General features: G+C 30.7%; 1 protein-coding gene and 1 long non-coding RNA gene across 4 annotated transcripts; one reads left to right on the forward strand and one right to left on the reverse strand.

Annotated features, from left to right (window-relative positions):
* Positions 1–3,752, forward strand: LOC143902141 (insulin-degrading enzyme-like). Of its 2 annotated transcripts, XM_077414843.1 has the most exons (6): positions 1–139; positions 210–333; positions 485–691; positions 2,249–2,541; positions 2,715–2,930; positions 3,104–3,752. In XM_077414843.1, the coding sequence occupies exons 1-6, from the start codon at positions 35–37 to the stop codon at positions 3,263–3,265; spliced, it is 1,107 nt and encodes a 368-aa protein (XP_077270969.1). In that variant the 5' UTR covers positions 1–34; the 3' UTR covers positions 3,266–3,752. The 2 variants fall into 2 exon arrangements, with proteins under 2 accessions (XP_077270969.1, XP_077270970.1); XM_077414844.1 differs by lacking the exon at positions 485–691.
* Positions 3,753–9,228: 5,476 nt separating this feature from the next.
* LOC143902075 (uncharacterized) lies at positions 9,229–15,362 on the reverse strand. Of its 2 annotated transcripts, XR_013258258.1 has the most exons (7): positions 15,049–15,362; positions 14,775–14,968; positions 14,039–14,465; positions 13,677–13,922; positions 12,760–13,514; positions 11,858–11,962; positions 9,229–11,774 (listed from the first exon to the last, which is right to left on the reverse strand). It is a non-coding gene; the product is annotated as an uncharacterized LOC143902075 (long non-coding RNA). The 2 variants fall into 2 exon arrangements; XR_013258257.1 differs by lacking the exon at positions 13,677–13,922 and having other exon boundaries at positions 9,232–11,774.
* Positions 15,363–16,946: the final 1,584 nt, after the last annotated feature.

Below are 16,946 nucleotides of genomic sequence, written 5' to 3' on the forward strand. Positions count from 1 at the left end.
ATAATGAAAAAACGGATTATTTTATTAGCTGAAAATGGATGGTTTCGACGACAAGCAACGTGTTTTGTTAGAAAAAATCATGGACCAAATGACAAATTTTAAACTTAATCCGAAGAGGTTTGAAGTTGTAAAGGAAAAGGTATGTATAATTAATGCAGTCAATTTCATTAATTTAATTAAATATCAAATTTATGTGGAATGGCTTACAGCATATCAAGTACTTAAAAATTTTTTCTGCAATACTGCAAATTCCTAAACATGCAAAGGAATATCTTTATATACTGTTGTCAGAACGACATTGGTCTAACAATGAATTATTGGAATCTACTGCTTGTAAGTGTAAGAGAGAACTAATGTTTATTGTTAAAAACCATTTTCTTTTCTTTCTCGAAAATTCTTTTTGGTTAGTATGGTTACTGTACTTATTAAATAATATATATATATATATATATATATAAATATATATCATTTTTATAATATATAGATCTAAGTATCGATAGACTCGAGCTCTTTATACCAAAGTTATTCAGCAAAATGCACGTAGAGTGCTTAATATATGGTAACGTGACTGAAATGGAAGCTACAGATATAGGTGAATTAATTGAGTCTAATTTAAAAACTAGAATGCCTCACATAGTACCCCTGTTGCAAAAGCAATTAGTATTGTATCGTCAAATTAAAGTAGAAGATGGTAAGCTCATAACACGATCAAATCTTATTTATGATAATTGAAAAGAATTTATATGCTTAAAGGATTTCAGTTTATATTATGAAATATTTCAATATAAATATTTTAGTGTATATTATTCTAATGATCTTATGTTGCCATTAAGATAATTATGGAGATAAAGAAAAAAAAACTAATAAAAGAGTAAAAAAACAATTTATTCATATAGAAAATAGATTTTTAAAGATATAAGAAAACATTATACAGATCGCTACCATTGCTTCTATTTCGCCCACAAAGCTTCTCTTATGAGGAAGTTTGTATTTTATTTGATGCATAATTATAGTATTTCTGATTTTGGCTTTCTCGTAGAGGGAGCTTTATGAGCGAAATAAAATAGGAGCAATGGTAGCAATCAGTAATGATGAGGAAGCAATGTGCAAGTTTCTAGTTTGCACATTTTTTTAAATTTTAAATTTAATCTTTTTATGAATTGAAAGAGAGTCAGCTTAGTAGCACAAGTGCGGTTTTAAAATTCAATCGACGCAATGTCAAATCGATGTTGATTTTGGGAGTTCAGACTACTTTGGTCCATATATGGACTTCGCATATGGACCTTTGATCTTGTATAAAGCTGGGTCTAATCAATCAAATCTTAAAGAATTATATATAAAATAAAGGTAGAAAAGACTGAAGGATACAAAGAATTAGAAATAGCCCGATGTCTCAAAATTTGTGAAAGTTAGAGCTATACGACAGACGTTTCTAAAAAAATTATAGAATTTGAAATGTTATGGTAGCTTTAACTTCCGTAATAACTCGAAAAGTACTTAATATAGTTTTGAAAAACTCTCGAAGTAAGCTTTAAGAATATGTAATAAAAAATAGAAGAGTCTAATTGTTTTAAAGATGTGTATGTGTGTGTGTGTGTAAGTGTAAGTGTATGGTATTTGAAGTGTTGTAGTTGCTCTAACTTCCGTAATTTTTTAGATATTGGGCTCAATTTTTTTAATGTAGAGTATCATTAAAAAAATATTGGTATTGAATTTGGCGATGAGATCAGTAAAAAAGGTCATTTTTTAAATAAAAGTTTAAATTTTTTGAGAAATGTCTGTGGTAGCTTTAAAACCTTTAAAACAATTAAAACTCTCGTTTTTTTATCGCATATTCTTCGAGCTTACTTCGAGAGCTTTCCAAAACAACACTATAAAAAAATATTTTTTCATTAAGTACTTTTCGAGTTATAAGTGTGTATTACATACATAAAGACATTTCTTTTAATGCAATTTTCCGACGTTTTAGAACATTCAGAACACATTGGCATAAAAAAATTTTTTTTGAGTCTTTTTTATCCCTATTTCATATACATATAATTCTTTAAGATTTGGTTTATTAGACCTAGCTTTCGCGATCAAAGCTTCATACATAAGGTTTATGACAACAAAGCTTATTCTATAAGAAAGCAATATTTATTATTAATGTTATATTATCAGCATTACAATTTGTCCTATAAATTTTAATAAGTTAATATTTTTTATATGATAGTACGTAAAATGTTGTGTATTGATATAATCACCGTAGGTTGCCATATTCTATATGAAGAGGAAAATAAAGTGCATGAAAATTCTTGTACTATTGTAAACTACGTAACTGGTCTACGATCAACGGAGTCGAATATGCTCTTATCGCTTTTAGCACAAATTATTGGCGGGCCTTGCTATGATATCTTAAGAACCACGGAGCAATTAGGCTATATAGTACTTAGTGATGTATGTACAATAAACGAAACACAGTATTTGACAGTCGTTGCACAAGGTGACCGTCACCCGCAAAATGTCAAAGAACGAATCGATTCATTTATGGAGGATATGTTTGTAAGTATAATAAGATCTCTTATATAACAACATGTTTTTCTTTTTAATTTCTTAGGCAATAATGTAATATTATGATTATATGAAACAATTTATTACACCAATTATTATGTGACGTAGTAATTGGAATATATTTATATTAAAATATCGTTAATATCACTATAACAACATTTCAGGAACTTATAACTAATATGCCAAAAGAGCAATTTAACAACTATAAGGAAGGTCTAGTTTTACGTTTGAAGGCATTCAATAAAGGCAATACGATAACTAGTCAATGCTCTTTATATTGGAAAGAAATTGAAACCAAAGAATATAATTTCGATTCAGTAAATATTGAAGTGCCTTACTTAAGGACAATAACGCAGCAACAATTAATGCAATTCTTTGAGGTAACTACTTATTTTTATATACGGACTATATCATTTAATGAAAAAGAAATAATTTTATAGAGAAAAATAAATAGAAAATATATAATTCTTTTATATGACGTACAATTTGTGAGAAAAGTGATTTTGATAGATAATATATTAATTATATTTTTTATAAACATAATCTCTATTAGGAAAATATACGTAGCAAGTTGACTCGACGTAAGTTGTCGGTACATGTGATACCCACGGCTATGGCAATGGAAAGGAATTTGCCTGATACATCTAGAAGAATTACCGTTACTTCATCTGATAATAAAATTAAGAAAGACAATTTAATGTCATTTATAAGCTAAGTCAAAGTTTATATATTTAATAATGTAACCTTTACTAGAACCGATCGACAAAAATGTTGTCAGAAAGGATATAAGATGCTCTTCTAAGATGTAAGAAGAAATGATATAATAATGGTTTCGGTTTGTTTTATCATGTATTTCGTTATTTCTCCAAAGAGAAGCTAGCTTTTAATTCTTTCTCTTTCTCTTTCTTATAGTATTACGATATATTTCTGTATCAAATCTTGTTCACGCATAACAGTAAAATAATTTTCTATTTCTATAAAATTGAAATCATTGTATATTAGATAAATAAGTAATAACGTGTATAATTTATACACATGATAAAATACCGCGTGATACATGCAGAAAGTCATTTTTTAAGCTATATCATCGTTCGTTATAATCATTATCTTTATTTTATCTTCGTTGTATTAATATTTTCGAATCTATTATCTTTCTATAAAATGTTATAATTTAACCATTTGATGTTTTATAACTTTTAAATTGCGCAATAAAGATATTTTGATATCAAATAATCTTACTAATAACTTTATTTACATTTGAGATAGCCAGAGAGAATATAATCCTCAAATGTAATAAAATTGTGTTACGTCCCTCATATTTGAACAAAATACATAAGTTATTAACGTATACGTATACGTATACGTATATGTATACGTATACGTATACGTATGTATACAAATATATAATACGGTGCCTCTACTTATTAATTACACATTACACTATTATCAGATTTAAATTGTCGTTGTACGTGAAGGTATTCTATATATTACAAAAAGGCGTGATATCTGTACAGAATTACCTTTTTTAAAAAAAAGGTAAAGAAAAGCGCCAAGTACACGCATAGTAGTGTATATGTTGTTACCTCGAAAAAAAAAACAATGGTAGTATCTTTACCTCAAAAAAACCGAAGTAACAAGTGGTAGACGTAATCTTTGTATCTCGAAAAATCTCGAAAAAAACTAAACAGTAGTATTTTTATTTCCAAATATGTTGTTACCTCGAAAAAAAAAAACAGTGGTAGACGTGGTAGTATTATACCTCAAAAAAATCTAAGTAACAAGTGGTAGACGTAATTTTTGTATCTTGAAAAATCTCGAAACAACCTAAACAGTAGTATTTTTATTTCCAAAAAATTATTACTCAAGTGATACACATCACAAAATTACGTTACCTTATCAAAAATGAGTCGCGCTTCAAGTGATCTATTATTACAATTACAAAAAAAATAATATATCTCTTTTTAAATTACAGCGCCAATTACAGAGAACATACACTGAGAAAAAAAATGTATCAATCCCAAGAAATATTTAGTCCGATACGTTCAACTAAACATTTTAGTTAGTTAACTAAACATTAGTTGAATTAATTAATTCTTGATTAAAGAAACAAAATAAATTATTGAAACAATTAATATTTAGTTAACTAACTAAAATGTTTAGTTGAACGTATCGAACTAAATATTTCTTGGAATTAACAATTTTTTTTTCTCAGTGTATTTTTCGAGATACAAAGATTACCTCTACCACTTGTTACTTAGGTTTTTTCGAGGTACAATATTACAACTGCTTTTCTTCAATTAGAATAAAAGATTGAATCATGAAGAATTACACAGAGGTAACAGCACAAAATACAAATATTTTATTAAAATATTTAAACCCAACAAGGAAATACAAGGTATTTAAATACAAAGTTTATATATGTATTTTAAAAGATTTAATCGCATCGCAAAGAATTACAGAGGTAACAGTACAAAAAATAAAAATATTTTATTAAAATACATAAATTTTTCTTGTCAAAAAACTTGGCGCTGAAAATTAAAACCGTTCAAGAGTGGCCTATTCCTCAAAATAAGAAGCAAGTGCGAAGCTTCTTGGGACTCTGCTCTTATTATAGGAAATTTGTGAAGGGATTTTCTCTTATTGCTAAGCCATTATTTTCTTCAATTGAGAATCTTAGAAAATTTGTGTGGAATGGGCGTTGTCAGGAAGTTTTTGAGAAGCTTAAACAAAACTTAATTTCTCCTCCTATTTTAGCTTTCTCAATAGAAAAAGGGGAATTTTTTCTTGATACTGACGCTTCAAATCACGGCTTGGGCGCGGTACTTTCTCAGATTCAGGATGGTAGGGAGAGGGTCTTAGCTTATTATAGTCGGGTTTTGAGCAAGTCTGAAAGAACCTATTGCGTAACTCGTCGGGAGCTGTTAGCTTTGGTGGAGGCTTTGAAGACCTTCCATCACTATTTATATGGACGTAAATTCTCGGTTAGAACGGATCACATTTCGTTACGCTGGTTGATGTCTTTTAAAAATCTAGAAGGGCAGTTAGCACGTTGGATGGAACGTCTACAACAATTTAATTTCGTAGTCAAGCACCGAGCAGGAAAGGTGCATGCAAACGCTGACGCGTTGTCTAGGCGTCCATGTGCGGAAGGAAACTGCAGATATTGTGATAAAGTGGAGATGGGGGAAGAAAATATTGTAAGGGAACATGTTAGAAGAATAATCTTTAAAGAAATTGAATCTGCGGACTGGAAAAGAATGCACTTGGAGGACCCTTCAATTGTAGGAATTTATCGTGGAAAAGAGGAGAATAGGCGACCTCTTAGTCAAGAAATAGCTCAGAGAGATTCGACTGCTAAGGACTATTGGCTCCAATGGGATTCCCTGGTGATTAAAGACGGGATTTTGTGTAGGAAATGGGAGTCTCCAAATTTATGTTCCGTTGTTTTTCAAACTATAGTTCCTCGAGGAATGATTTCGCGAATTTTAGAAGAAGCTCATGATTCTTCCACAGGTGGTTATTTTGGTGTCAATAAGACATTAGAGAAAATCTGGAAACATTTTTATTGGGTTTTCTGTAAGCAGGATGTCGAACATTGGTGTAGGACTTGTAAAGTTTGCGTTTCAAAGAGAGGGCCATCTGATAAAGGAAAGTCTTCTATGCAAATTTACAATGTCAGGGCGCCTTTTGAAGGAATTCAAATGGATGTTCTTGGTCCCCTTCCAACTTCTTCTTTGGGAAATAAATATCTGTTGGTGGTTACGGACTGTTTCACAAAATGGGTGGAAACTTTTCCGCTTGGAAATATTAGGGCTAAAACGATTACGGAAGTTTTCTTGAGTCAAGTGGTTTCCAGATACGGCATTCCTTCGGAATTACATACTGACCAAGGAAGAAATTTTGAATCTCGATTATTTTTGGAACTAACTCAGTTATTGGGAATTAGAAAAACAAGAACTACTCCATTTCACCCTCAATCCAATGGTCAGGTGGAACGTCAACATCAGACGTTGTTGAATTATCTGGCAAAGTTTGTTGCTGAAAATCAACGAGATTGGGATCGTTGGATTCCATTAGGGTTGTTGGCGTATAGGTCTTCTAAACATGAAACTACTGATTTTACTCCTTCTGAATTGCATTTAGGTCGGGAGTTAAGATTACCCTTGGATCTACTTCGCGGACATCCTCCTGGTTCTGAGACTATTCCTTTGGAAAAAGAATATTTTCGTCACTTGAAAGGAAAAATGGATCTCATTCATAACATTGTATGTCAACGTATGGAAATTAAGTCTCAAAAAGCCAAGGCACTTTATTATCGGAAAGATAGACAATTATGCTATGAGCCTGGGCAAAAAGTCTGGTTATTTAATCCTCGAAGAAAAATAGGAATAACTCCTAAGTTACAAAGTAATTGGGAAGGTCCTTTTGAAGTCGTTAAAAGAATAAATGATGTAGTTTATTGCATTCGTAGGTCTAAACGGCATAAGAACAGAATCGTTCATTTAGATAGATTAGCTACTTTTTATGAGAAGTAATTCCTTTCGAATCACGATTTTTGTCCGGAGCGCGGAGCCCGAAAAATTTCAATTCATTTAATTAGTTTTTAGTTTTTTTTTTTTTTAAAGAAAGAGATATTTTTTTTTGTTGTTACTTTCAGCTACTTTTCCGGGAAGATGGTGCCGAACAACATCAGGCGAGGATATTAGCTGAAAGAAGACCGCCTTGCCCACGGTTTTTGATCGTGGTTTTTCCGTGGGACTTAGGGCAAATGCCAAGGCGGGGACTGGGGAGTCTTGCGAGACGCAGGGTCCACGAAAGCTTCCCCCTCTAGTCCGAAGACTCTCAAGAGGATAGCGCTGGTAGCAGAAAAAAAGCCGACGTTGAAGAGGTTCACACGTGGAAAGAAGCGTTTTTGGATTGAGGGAAGAAACGAAGCTCGTTAACTCGCAGCTTAGCTCGAGGTAGAGCAGGAAGCGTTTCAAGTTCCCGGAAATCTAAGAGAAAGAAACTGCTTGTAACTTTCCTTTAGTTGTCGGGACGACAACTTAAGAAGAGGGGGACAATGTTACGCCCGTGCTGGACACTGAGTAGAGAAGTCGGGGAAAGCTGTGAAGCGCGCTCCTTGACAACGGGAGTTTGTTTATGGATTTATTGATTTTCTGTCTGGCGGATTTTTGGAATCCGCACGCGTTCTGTTTTACGAGCTTAGAATAAACGCATTTCTTAAGTTCTTTTGAGTTCTCTTTCCTTTTGCGAGTTTCGCAAAATACGTGGGCGAGTGTGGAGTGCGCGATAGTGTTACGGCGGCGAGCTTACTCGACGAGCGTAACAATATTATTATAATTTTCTGCTAATGTGCAAAAGCGATAAATGTGGGACTGCAGCAACAAATTAACAATTAACTAAAACCTACGTTTCTAAATTATCATTACGTTATCTAAGTTCTCGAAATGTAGCTGTTATGAAATTACTATTAGTTATTTAGTTCTCTATTTTGTCTAAATATTTTATCGTATATGAATAGTAGATATTGCAAATTATACTTGTAAGTTGTTCATTATTTAAAGATATATAATAAATTGTGTATCTTATTAATTAGCGTCAGTTTGGTCTCTTGTTTTATATATGGACGAAGATTATTAATATCTATTGTAGAAAAATTTTGTTAGAGCTTTGTCTTTTCTAATGTCAGTTATCTACATCTTTTTTTGTTCAAGTATTTCCAAAAATTAGTTAAGTTTTTTGTTATAATATTGTTTTGTTTACATATTAAATGCAATCTGAATGTCTAAATATATTTTCAGTGTATTTTTTTATGTTTAGTTAAAATTTAATAATATATATATTAAACAGAATAATAAATTTCTTTCGCCAGTATATAGAATAACAATTAAAGTAATTTAAATCGACCTGACTGGCAATATATATAACGTCTTTCCGATATGAACATTGAAAAACGTTATATATATTGCCAGTCAGGTCGATTTAAATTTTTTGCATATCATATTTTTCGCAATAAAATTAAAAACTATTTAATTTAGAAATTACATCAACGGACCAAAATTATGGTCAAAATTAATAATGTCTCGATATTGATCTGAAAAAAGTGCTGTGTGAATCCGACAAACCAAGTTGGCTCACAGTTTTTCAATGTTCATATCGGAAAGACGTTATATATATTGCCAGTCAGGTCGATTTAAATTACTTTAATATATATATTATTAAATATATATATGTAGGTCCAGAGGTACGTTCCGGGACTGTTTACGTTTTTTGAAATGTACAGTCCTGGAATATGACGCATATATATGTAATCAGATTCAAAAAACTGTCCCGAAAATTGCCGTAGGACATCAATTTTTTCCAGGACAGTCTTGGAAATTGCCAAATGTCCCGGAATATACCGATATCAAAAATAAAAGTCCCGGAACTTACTCTTCTGAACCTACATATATAATATATATATATATATATGTAGGTCCAGAGGCAGTTTCCAGGACTTTTTCGTTTTTTTATTGGCATATTCCAGGACATTTGGCATTTTCCAGGACTGTCCTGGAAAACAATTAAGTCCTACGGCAGTTTCCAGGACAGTCCTGGAATCTATCGTATGAATATATAAGGGCAGATTCCAGGACTGTACATCCAAATGTATATACAATTTATAAATTGTATATACATTTGGATGTACAGTCCTGGAATCTGCCCTTATATATTTGTGTGATAGATTCCAGGACTGTCCTGGAAACTGCCGTAGGACTTAAATGTTTTCTAAAATTTATAAATTGTATATACATCTGGATGTACAGTCCTGGAATCTGATGTATATACAAAATGTATTGGCAGATTTGAGGACAATGTAAAAACTACAAATACTACAAAATTACTGCATATAATAGTGTGATGATTTATAAATATAGTTTGTTTTTATACAGGGTAAACAAAATAAAACGTTATAAATTTTTATCTGCAAAAATATTGTTTGTAGAGAAAAATGTTTCATACAAAAGTTGTAGGGTTTTGAGTAACGCATTACACAGTAAGGTTAGTATGACCTTGAAAAGTATTGTCAAGGTCTCGTAAAGATCACCTTGAACTTAGTCTTATGTCCCGATTTTGGACATGGTGTTTTCTGAGTGGATTATCTTTTATAAATATATAGAGTAATAAAAGAAATCGATTGTTGTAAAAAAAGATAGAACAAATTAGATTGTATTGTGTAGACGCATTTAATTTTAAAAAATTGCAAATTAAAATTAATATTATTATTTATTTTTTTTTTTCATTATTACATGTATAAAAGTAAGTGAATTTCTTCACTTTTGTAATTTTCACCTATCTTTAAGATAAATGATTGACATGACTCCTTAAACATATGTATGTACATGGCCCCTTAAGCATATGTAAAAAGTGTCTATGTTTGTAAGATTTGAGACACGAGACAGTATTGTGTTATTAAAAACAAAAATTTAAAGCATAAAACATTATCTTAAAATTATAAGACAACAATTCTGCACAGGTCCTTAGCATCTTTAAGATATTAAGTAAAATTTTTTTTACATATAAACAAATATATAGAATTATATATAAAATATGTCAATATGTTTTTTTTTCACTTGCATAATCTGTGTTCGTTCTTATAAAAAGTGAAATTTGAGGAAATGAGAAAAATTTGCTTATATATAATCATATATAAATATAACAATATAACTACTGTTTATAAAAAATACAATGCAAAAATGATTTTTTAAATTATTTTTAAATTCTTCTTTTTATTATTTTTCCTGTATATATGAACATAGATTATACAAGAGAAAAATACGTTCATGGACACATTTTACATATATATGTTTGCCCAGAGATATGTTCCGGGACTGTTTACGGTACGTTTTCTCAAATGTACAGTCCTGGAAAATGCCAAATGTCCTGGAATATAACGATATACCATATAAAAGTCCCGGAACATACCTCCGGGCCTACGTATAATTATATATATTTATATATGTTTTTATATAAAAAAAAATTTATTGGGTACTTAACCCCCTTGCACAATCCCAGGCAACAGACAATAGGAACAGGAAATAATTAAAAAATTGTTAATTACAACTTACCTGACCTCACTTGCGCGTTGCAAATCGAATGATTTCTAAATCACGAATGATTACTAAAAATAAAATATCTATAAGAAAATATCCTCCCTCTTTCACGTGGAATTTATACAGAAGGATCATTACGAACGATGACGAGGTCACTACGAAATAAATCTATGACTGTTTTACGGTACAGTGTAATAATTAAAAATAAATTTGATTGTGTGTGTTTAATAGAAAAAACATTTGAATATATTAAATATAGGTATAATAAAACATTTTTACTTAATTTTATTTGATTTTATAAATTTTAGCAAAATTAGACATTCTAATGATGTATGTTTTTGAAGTGTGTATTGTTATTATTTGAATAAAAATTAATTTATAAAAGTGATTAATGGTAAAATAAATAATTATTTAAATAAAGTTTTTTACATTTTTCGTAAAAAATTTGATTTTTGCTCAAATAGTAAAAATTAATAATAACTAAAAATAAAAATAAGTAAATGAAGGGAAAAAATAAGAACATAAAAAATGATTGTAGTCTGCAAAATAGTTCTGCTGCTTTATTGCATTATACAAACGCATAAATATTTCCAAATACAAATAAAGTCAATATTATAACTAGACATCAGATTTTTTTTATACGCAGGTTGGTGGAAAAAAGCAATTAATAAATAAAATTGTGTTATTTATAATATCCAACATATTCATACTACAACATATGTTAAGTATAAAAATAAACGAAGTGATTTTATTTAAACACGAATCTACCTGATCTCACTTGCGCGTTGCAAATCAAATGATTCCTAATTCACGAATGATTACTAAACATAAAATATCTATAGGGAAATATCCTCCCCCTTTCACGTGGAATCTATATAGAAGAGTTATTACAAACGATGACAAGGTCACTACAAAATAAAAATAAATCTATGACTGTTTTTTACGGTACAGTATGATAATAATTAATAATAAATTCGATTGGATGCATTTGTGCACATTGATGTAACTAAAAGAATTCGCTGTAGACTTCATTTTTTGTTGTGGTAATTTTCCTTTACGTAATACTTGGAAAAATGTCTGTTTTTTCTTCATTATCGTCCATCGAACTTTTTTTATACGTTTTATGGCCTGAAATGCAACAAATACAGTCATTCATAAAAAAGTGGTCGAAAAAAATCCTGATGTAAATAATCTAATCATTATTTATTTACATGCTTGATTTTTCTGCTTTCTTTGTACGTTGACTACACTCTCATTAGAACTGCTTAAACTTGTATTCATTAAATAATCTGATATATCACTATCCGAATGTTTTCCTATTAGAAATAGAAAAAAGTACGAAAGTAATACAAGAAGTATGCAAATTAGAAACTTGCACATTGTTTTCTCATCATTACAGATCATTACCATTGTTCCTATTTTATTTCGCTCACAAAGCTCCTCTATGAGGTAGCTTGCATTTTATTCCATGCATAATTAGTAGTATTTATTTGTTTAGAGTTCCTCATAGAAAAAGCTTTATAAACGAAATAAAATAGGATGGTAAAGATCTGTAATGATGAAGAAACAATGTGCAAGTTTCTAATTTGCACACTTTTTTAATTTTAAATTTAATTTTTTTATGAATTGATAGAACTTAGTAGCACAAGTGGAATTTTACAATCGAAGCAATGTCAAATTGATGTTGACTTTGGGAATTTGGGCTACATGGTCCAATATGGACTTTGCATATAGACTTTTAATCGCGTATAAAGCTGGGTCTAATCAACCAAATCTTAAAGAATTATATATGAAATAAAGATAGAAAGGACTGAAGAATATAATAGAATTATAATTGGCCTGATAACTCAAAATTGGCAGAAGTTAGAGCAACCACGGTCATTTCTCAAAAAATTCAAAATTTTATAAAAAGAATCCTTTAACCGTAAACGATAAAATACACCTTTGTTTTTTGAGTAAATATTCTGTTTTTTTCCGTAAAGAGCATATGCAGCAGCTAAAGTTTTGGTTTCGGAATTTCGATTTCTCAAAGCTAATACTAAACGACCTAGAAGACATAGATGACTCCGTATATAAGTGTTCTGATGTTGATGAACTTGGTTTTTGCACATACCATTTCTATACAGATTGATTGCACGGTCATACTTAATAGCTTTAGTTATTTCATCTTCTTGCAAAACCGGCAATATTTCTGCTCTCATTCTTCTACTTGTTTCTGGATGACATCTGCCAAGAGCTCTACGAGCATTTTGTAAGATTTTTCGAGAAAATTCTTCATTTTCATTACAATATTGGGCATGGTGTCTTAAATTATTTAGCGTATAATGTCCACCACAATAAGGGCAATTAATAAAATTTACACCATTCTGTTTTGTTTTTTGTGTAGGTCTTCTAACAGTTATCATTCTACCATGATTATATTCTTTTGTTGCATTAAAAATAAAGTTTCCTTCTTTTCTTATATTTGCTATTTTATGCAAGCTTTTTCAGCACAACCTTTTGGTAAGTTTAAAAACTCTTTAACCTGATCTTCATTACGGTGTTTGTTTTCTAAGTGACGCGCTATTTTGCTTTGTAGAGTATGACAAAGTACACAAAAGTTTTTTTTGTTATCGCCTTTAGGACCCTGTGATAGTTCAGCAGTTAGTTCAGATCCATCACATGCACTATTTCCAAGAACATTAAATTTGAATTGATTTGTGTACTTAGAGTTTCCAGAAACATTACTTATTTCAATAATATTACTTTCTGAATCTTTTGTTATTTCTGTTTTATTAATTTCTGAACTCTGAGTTTCATCAGTTGGCTCGTATTCGCTAATAGTATCTTGAGTTATATTTGTATTCTTTGAACTATTGTTACCATCATCTAAAATAAAAACAAAAGTATATATTTAAAACTGCATATCTAAAAGATATTCCAAGTGCTTTAATATTGTAAAATAAATTGTTTAGCATGATTAAACTGTACATATAGCTGATTATACACAAAATCTTTATATTTGTAATCATTTTTTTTTCTACTACTTACTATAACTTAATAAATTCAAAGGTGATACATTATCGTCTTTATTAGATAATTTACGTTTCTTTCTTTCTGCAGATTTAAGTATTTCTTGACTTTCTTCTTTTTGATCAGTTTTTGTTGGTGTTGGTTTCAAAATAATATATTTTGGTTTAAGTATAATGTTTTTAGAAATTATACATTTTGGCGCTATTTTTCTTGAGTTATTATTACAATCATCCAAATGTACAGTGGTTTTCTTATTATACGTGTCTTTAGAAATTAAAAAATGAAAAAAATTATTAAAATATTTATAAGTATTAAAGGCTCAGAAATCATAAAAATATTCACACTAATAGTATAAATAACAAAAAGTATTTTAAATTTACCTTCTATTTCTGCATTAATAGTAGGAAAATTATCTTCAATCATGTTTAGATGTGTATGCTTTTCATCTGATGTAGTTTTCATTGACAGCATTTCTTTATTTATTTGCAACGGCATTATTTCATTTTCAGTATCAGTAATTTTATTATTTGTATAATTTTCATTTAAACTCTTTTCTTTTAATTCGTCATTTGTGTTGCAATGCGTTTGTTCATCATTTTTAAGAAGTGGCTCACTTAAAGTTACAGAAGGCGTGCAAACAGATTCTTCATTTAAATATGATATTAAACTTGAATCTATAATACTGCTTATATCACGTATGCTTGATATGTTAGTTTTATTACTGCATTCTGTTTTTTCGCTGACATCCAAAGTATTTTCTGATTTACTGTTACTTGCAGCAAAATTGTTATTATTTATATTATGTAACTGAAACATATATAGTATACAATACAAGTCATATATAAAGAGTTTAAGTTAGATTAATGACACATTTATAGGGTCGATTTTACAGTTTCCGATTAACTTGATCCTTCGATTAAACTCACTCTTCGTCTCTTTCTAAGGGGGACAGTGAGAAAAAGTTGCAGAGTGAGTTTAATCAGAGGATCAAATTAATCGGAGACTGTGAAATCGGCTCATATTTTTAAAAATTAGTTTTGTTTTCAATTAGAGAATGTTATATATATATATATTATATATAGACTTAAAAATATACAATATTATTTATTTGCTTACATTAAATACATCGACTTTATTATTGTATTCTATTTCTTCAGTGTCACTACTAAAAGCATTTGTCTCGAACTTTCAACAGTTTGTCGCAATATTTACTATTTTAATTTTTCTCGGTGATACTATATCGCGTATTTTAAAACTTTTTTCTTTATTGATCGTTGAATGATTAATCCCAGCAGATCGTCGTTTAATGCCTATATAAAAATATTTATATGTTATTACATTATTTAAAGAATATATAAATGAATATAACCTAGTTAAAATATCTTCTTACGTTTTCTTGTCATTTTTCTATTTTCTAATACTGTATGAAGGGAATACGTTAATACTATACTTTTTGGAAGTACTTTTGGAATACTATTCGAGAAAACAACCTCACACTGTTTCATATATCCGTCAGTTCTATTTTTAAGAATTTCCTGATACACTAGTGCAATAAGTTATGGCGTTTTCAATTTGCGACACGACCCGACTCGGGTCGCATCATGTATACAGGACTCTAGCATCATTGACGTGGAATACATACAATATTGATGCGACCCGTTGGGTCGAGTAGCAAATCGAAAACGCCATTAGGCCTGGTTTACTATGAGTCGTATGTCGGAGTCGGATGTCGCAACGTAGCCGATGGTCCAATAAGGAAAATTTGTTTTCGAAAAAGAAATCCTCTCATTGGACCATCGGCTACGTTACGACATCCGACTCCGACATACGACTCATTGTAGACCGGGCCTTAGAGTAAGAGCCTATGCAGAATGGCTGTCTTATAACCTTAAGGCAGTGTTTTATGCCTTAAGTCTTTGTCTTATGTAAGGGCCTAAGCAGAATGGCTGTCTTATAACCTTAAAGGTGAAAGCACATAAAATTGCAGGAGCCATAAGCAGAAGGCAAAAGCCATATGCGCATGCGCTATGGTATCTGTAGAACTCTTCAGATACCATAGCGCATGCGCATATGGCTTCTGCATTCTGCTCATGGTTTCTGCAATTTTATGTGCTTCCACCTTAAGGTTGTGTTTATGTCTTAAGTCGTTGTCTTATGTCACGCACAATACTGTGTTAAGGCCCGGACACATAGAAAAACTTAAGCAGTAAAACTCAAGCAGTAAGCAAATCAGCCAATCACAGTCAAGAACTTAAGGCACGGCCCTAAGCGGTAGCGAATCCATACCGTTGATTTCTTACTGCTTAAGTTTAACTGCTTAAGTTTTTCTATGTGCCAAGGCCTTTAATGTTTCATGTCTTGTGTAGTATACGTCGCGTATACTACACAAGACAGGAAACATTTAACACAGTATTGTGCGTTAATAAGACGACTTAAGGCATAAAACACTGCCTTAAGGTTATAAGACAGCCATTCTGCTTAGGCCCTAAGACAAATACATTTTGTTTCACTCTAACATATTACACCAATATATACCAGTTCAGAAGGTTCTTCGAAAAAGAACAGATGAATGTGCCCATAGTTTTCATATTACCAACATTAATCTCTCATTTGTAAGGTTGGTATTCATGGATTGGTATTCACTAGCTACACTAGTTCAGCAATAGAAATCAGACCCATAGTCCGTTCTTATTTCATCTTAAAAATCATCTTAAAGCCCCTTGCACAATGCCAAGCAACAAGCAATAAAAATCAGAAATCATGTATAAATGCAGAATAGACAGTGACACAGGTAATAAACACAAAGTTTCCGTCACGTTGAAAATTCTGTGCCTGTTGCCAACCAATTATAGTATTCGAATTTTTTAGGTTGTAATTAATGATTTTTTGGTTATTTCCTGTTTCTATTGCCTGTAGCCTAGAATTGTGCAAGGGGCTTAATAATTTTTTTTTTATATAAAAACATATATAAATATATATAATTATATGTAGGCCCGGAGGTATGTTCCGGGACTTTTATATAGTGTATTGTTATATTCCAAGACATTTGACATTTTCCAGGACTGTCCTGGAAAAAATTCAAGTCCTACGGGAGTTTCCAGGACAGTTTTCAAATCTGTTATACAAATGTGAGGGTATATTCCAGGACTGGCATTGTGCAAGGGGCTTTAAGATGATCTTGAAATAAGAACGGACTATGGGTCTGATTTCTATTGCTGAACTAATGTAGCTAGTGAATACCAACCCATGAATACCGACATTACAAATGAGAGGTTAATGTTGGTAGTA

The sequence above is a fragment of the Temnothorax americanus genome, unplaced genomic scaffold, assembly GCF_048541705.1.
Source record: "Temnothorax americanus isolate GAGA-0224 unplaced genomic scaffold, ASM4854170v1 Scaffold38, whole genome shotgun sequence".
In the NCBI taxonomy this organism is placed as follows: domain Eukaryota; kingdom Metazoa; phylum Arthropoda; class Insecta; order Hymenoptera; family Formicidae; genus Temnothorax; species Temnothorax americanus.

What these genes read in the sequence shown, in the direction of transcription:
- LOC143902141 (XM_077414843.1), top strand. Translation starts at nt 35, where the DNA reads ATGGATGGTTTCGACGACAAGCAACGTGTTTTGTTAGAAAAAATCATG. An exon ending in TTGAAGTTGTAAAGGAAAAG is followed by an intron (nt 140 to 209) that starts GTATGTATAATT and finishes AATGGCTTACAG; the next exon opens with CATATCAAGTACTTAAAAAT. An exon ending in AATTAATGCAATTCTTTGAG is followed by an intron (nt 2,931 to 3,103) that starts GTAACTACTTAT and finishes AATCTCTATTAG; the next exon opens with GAAAATATACGTAGCAAGTT.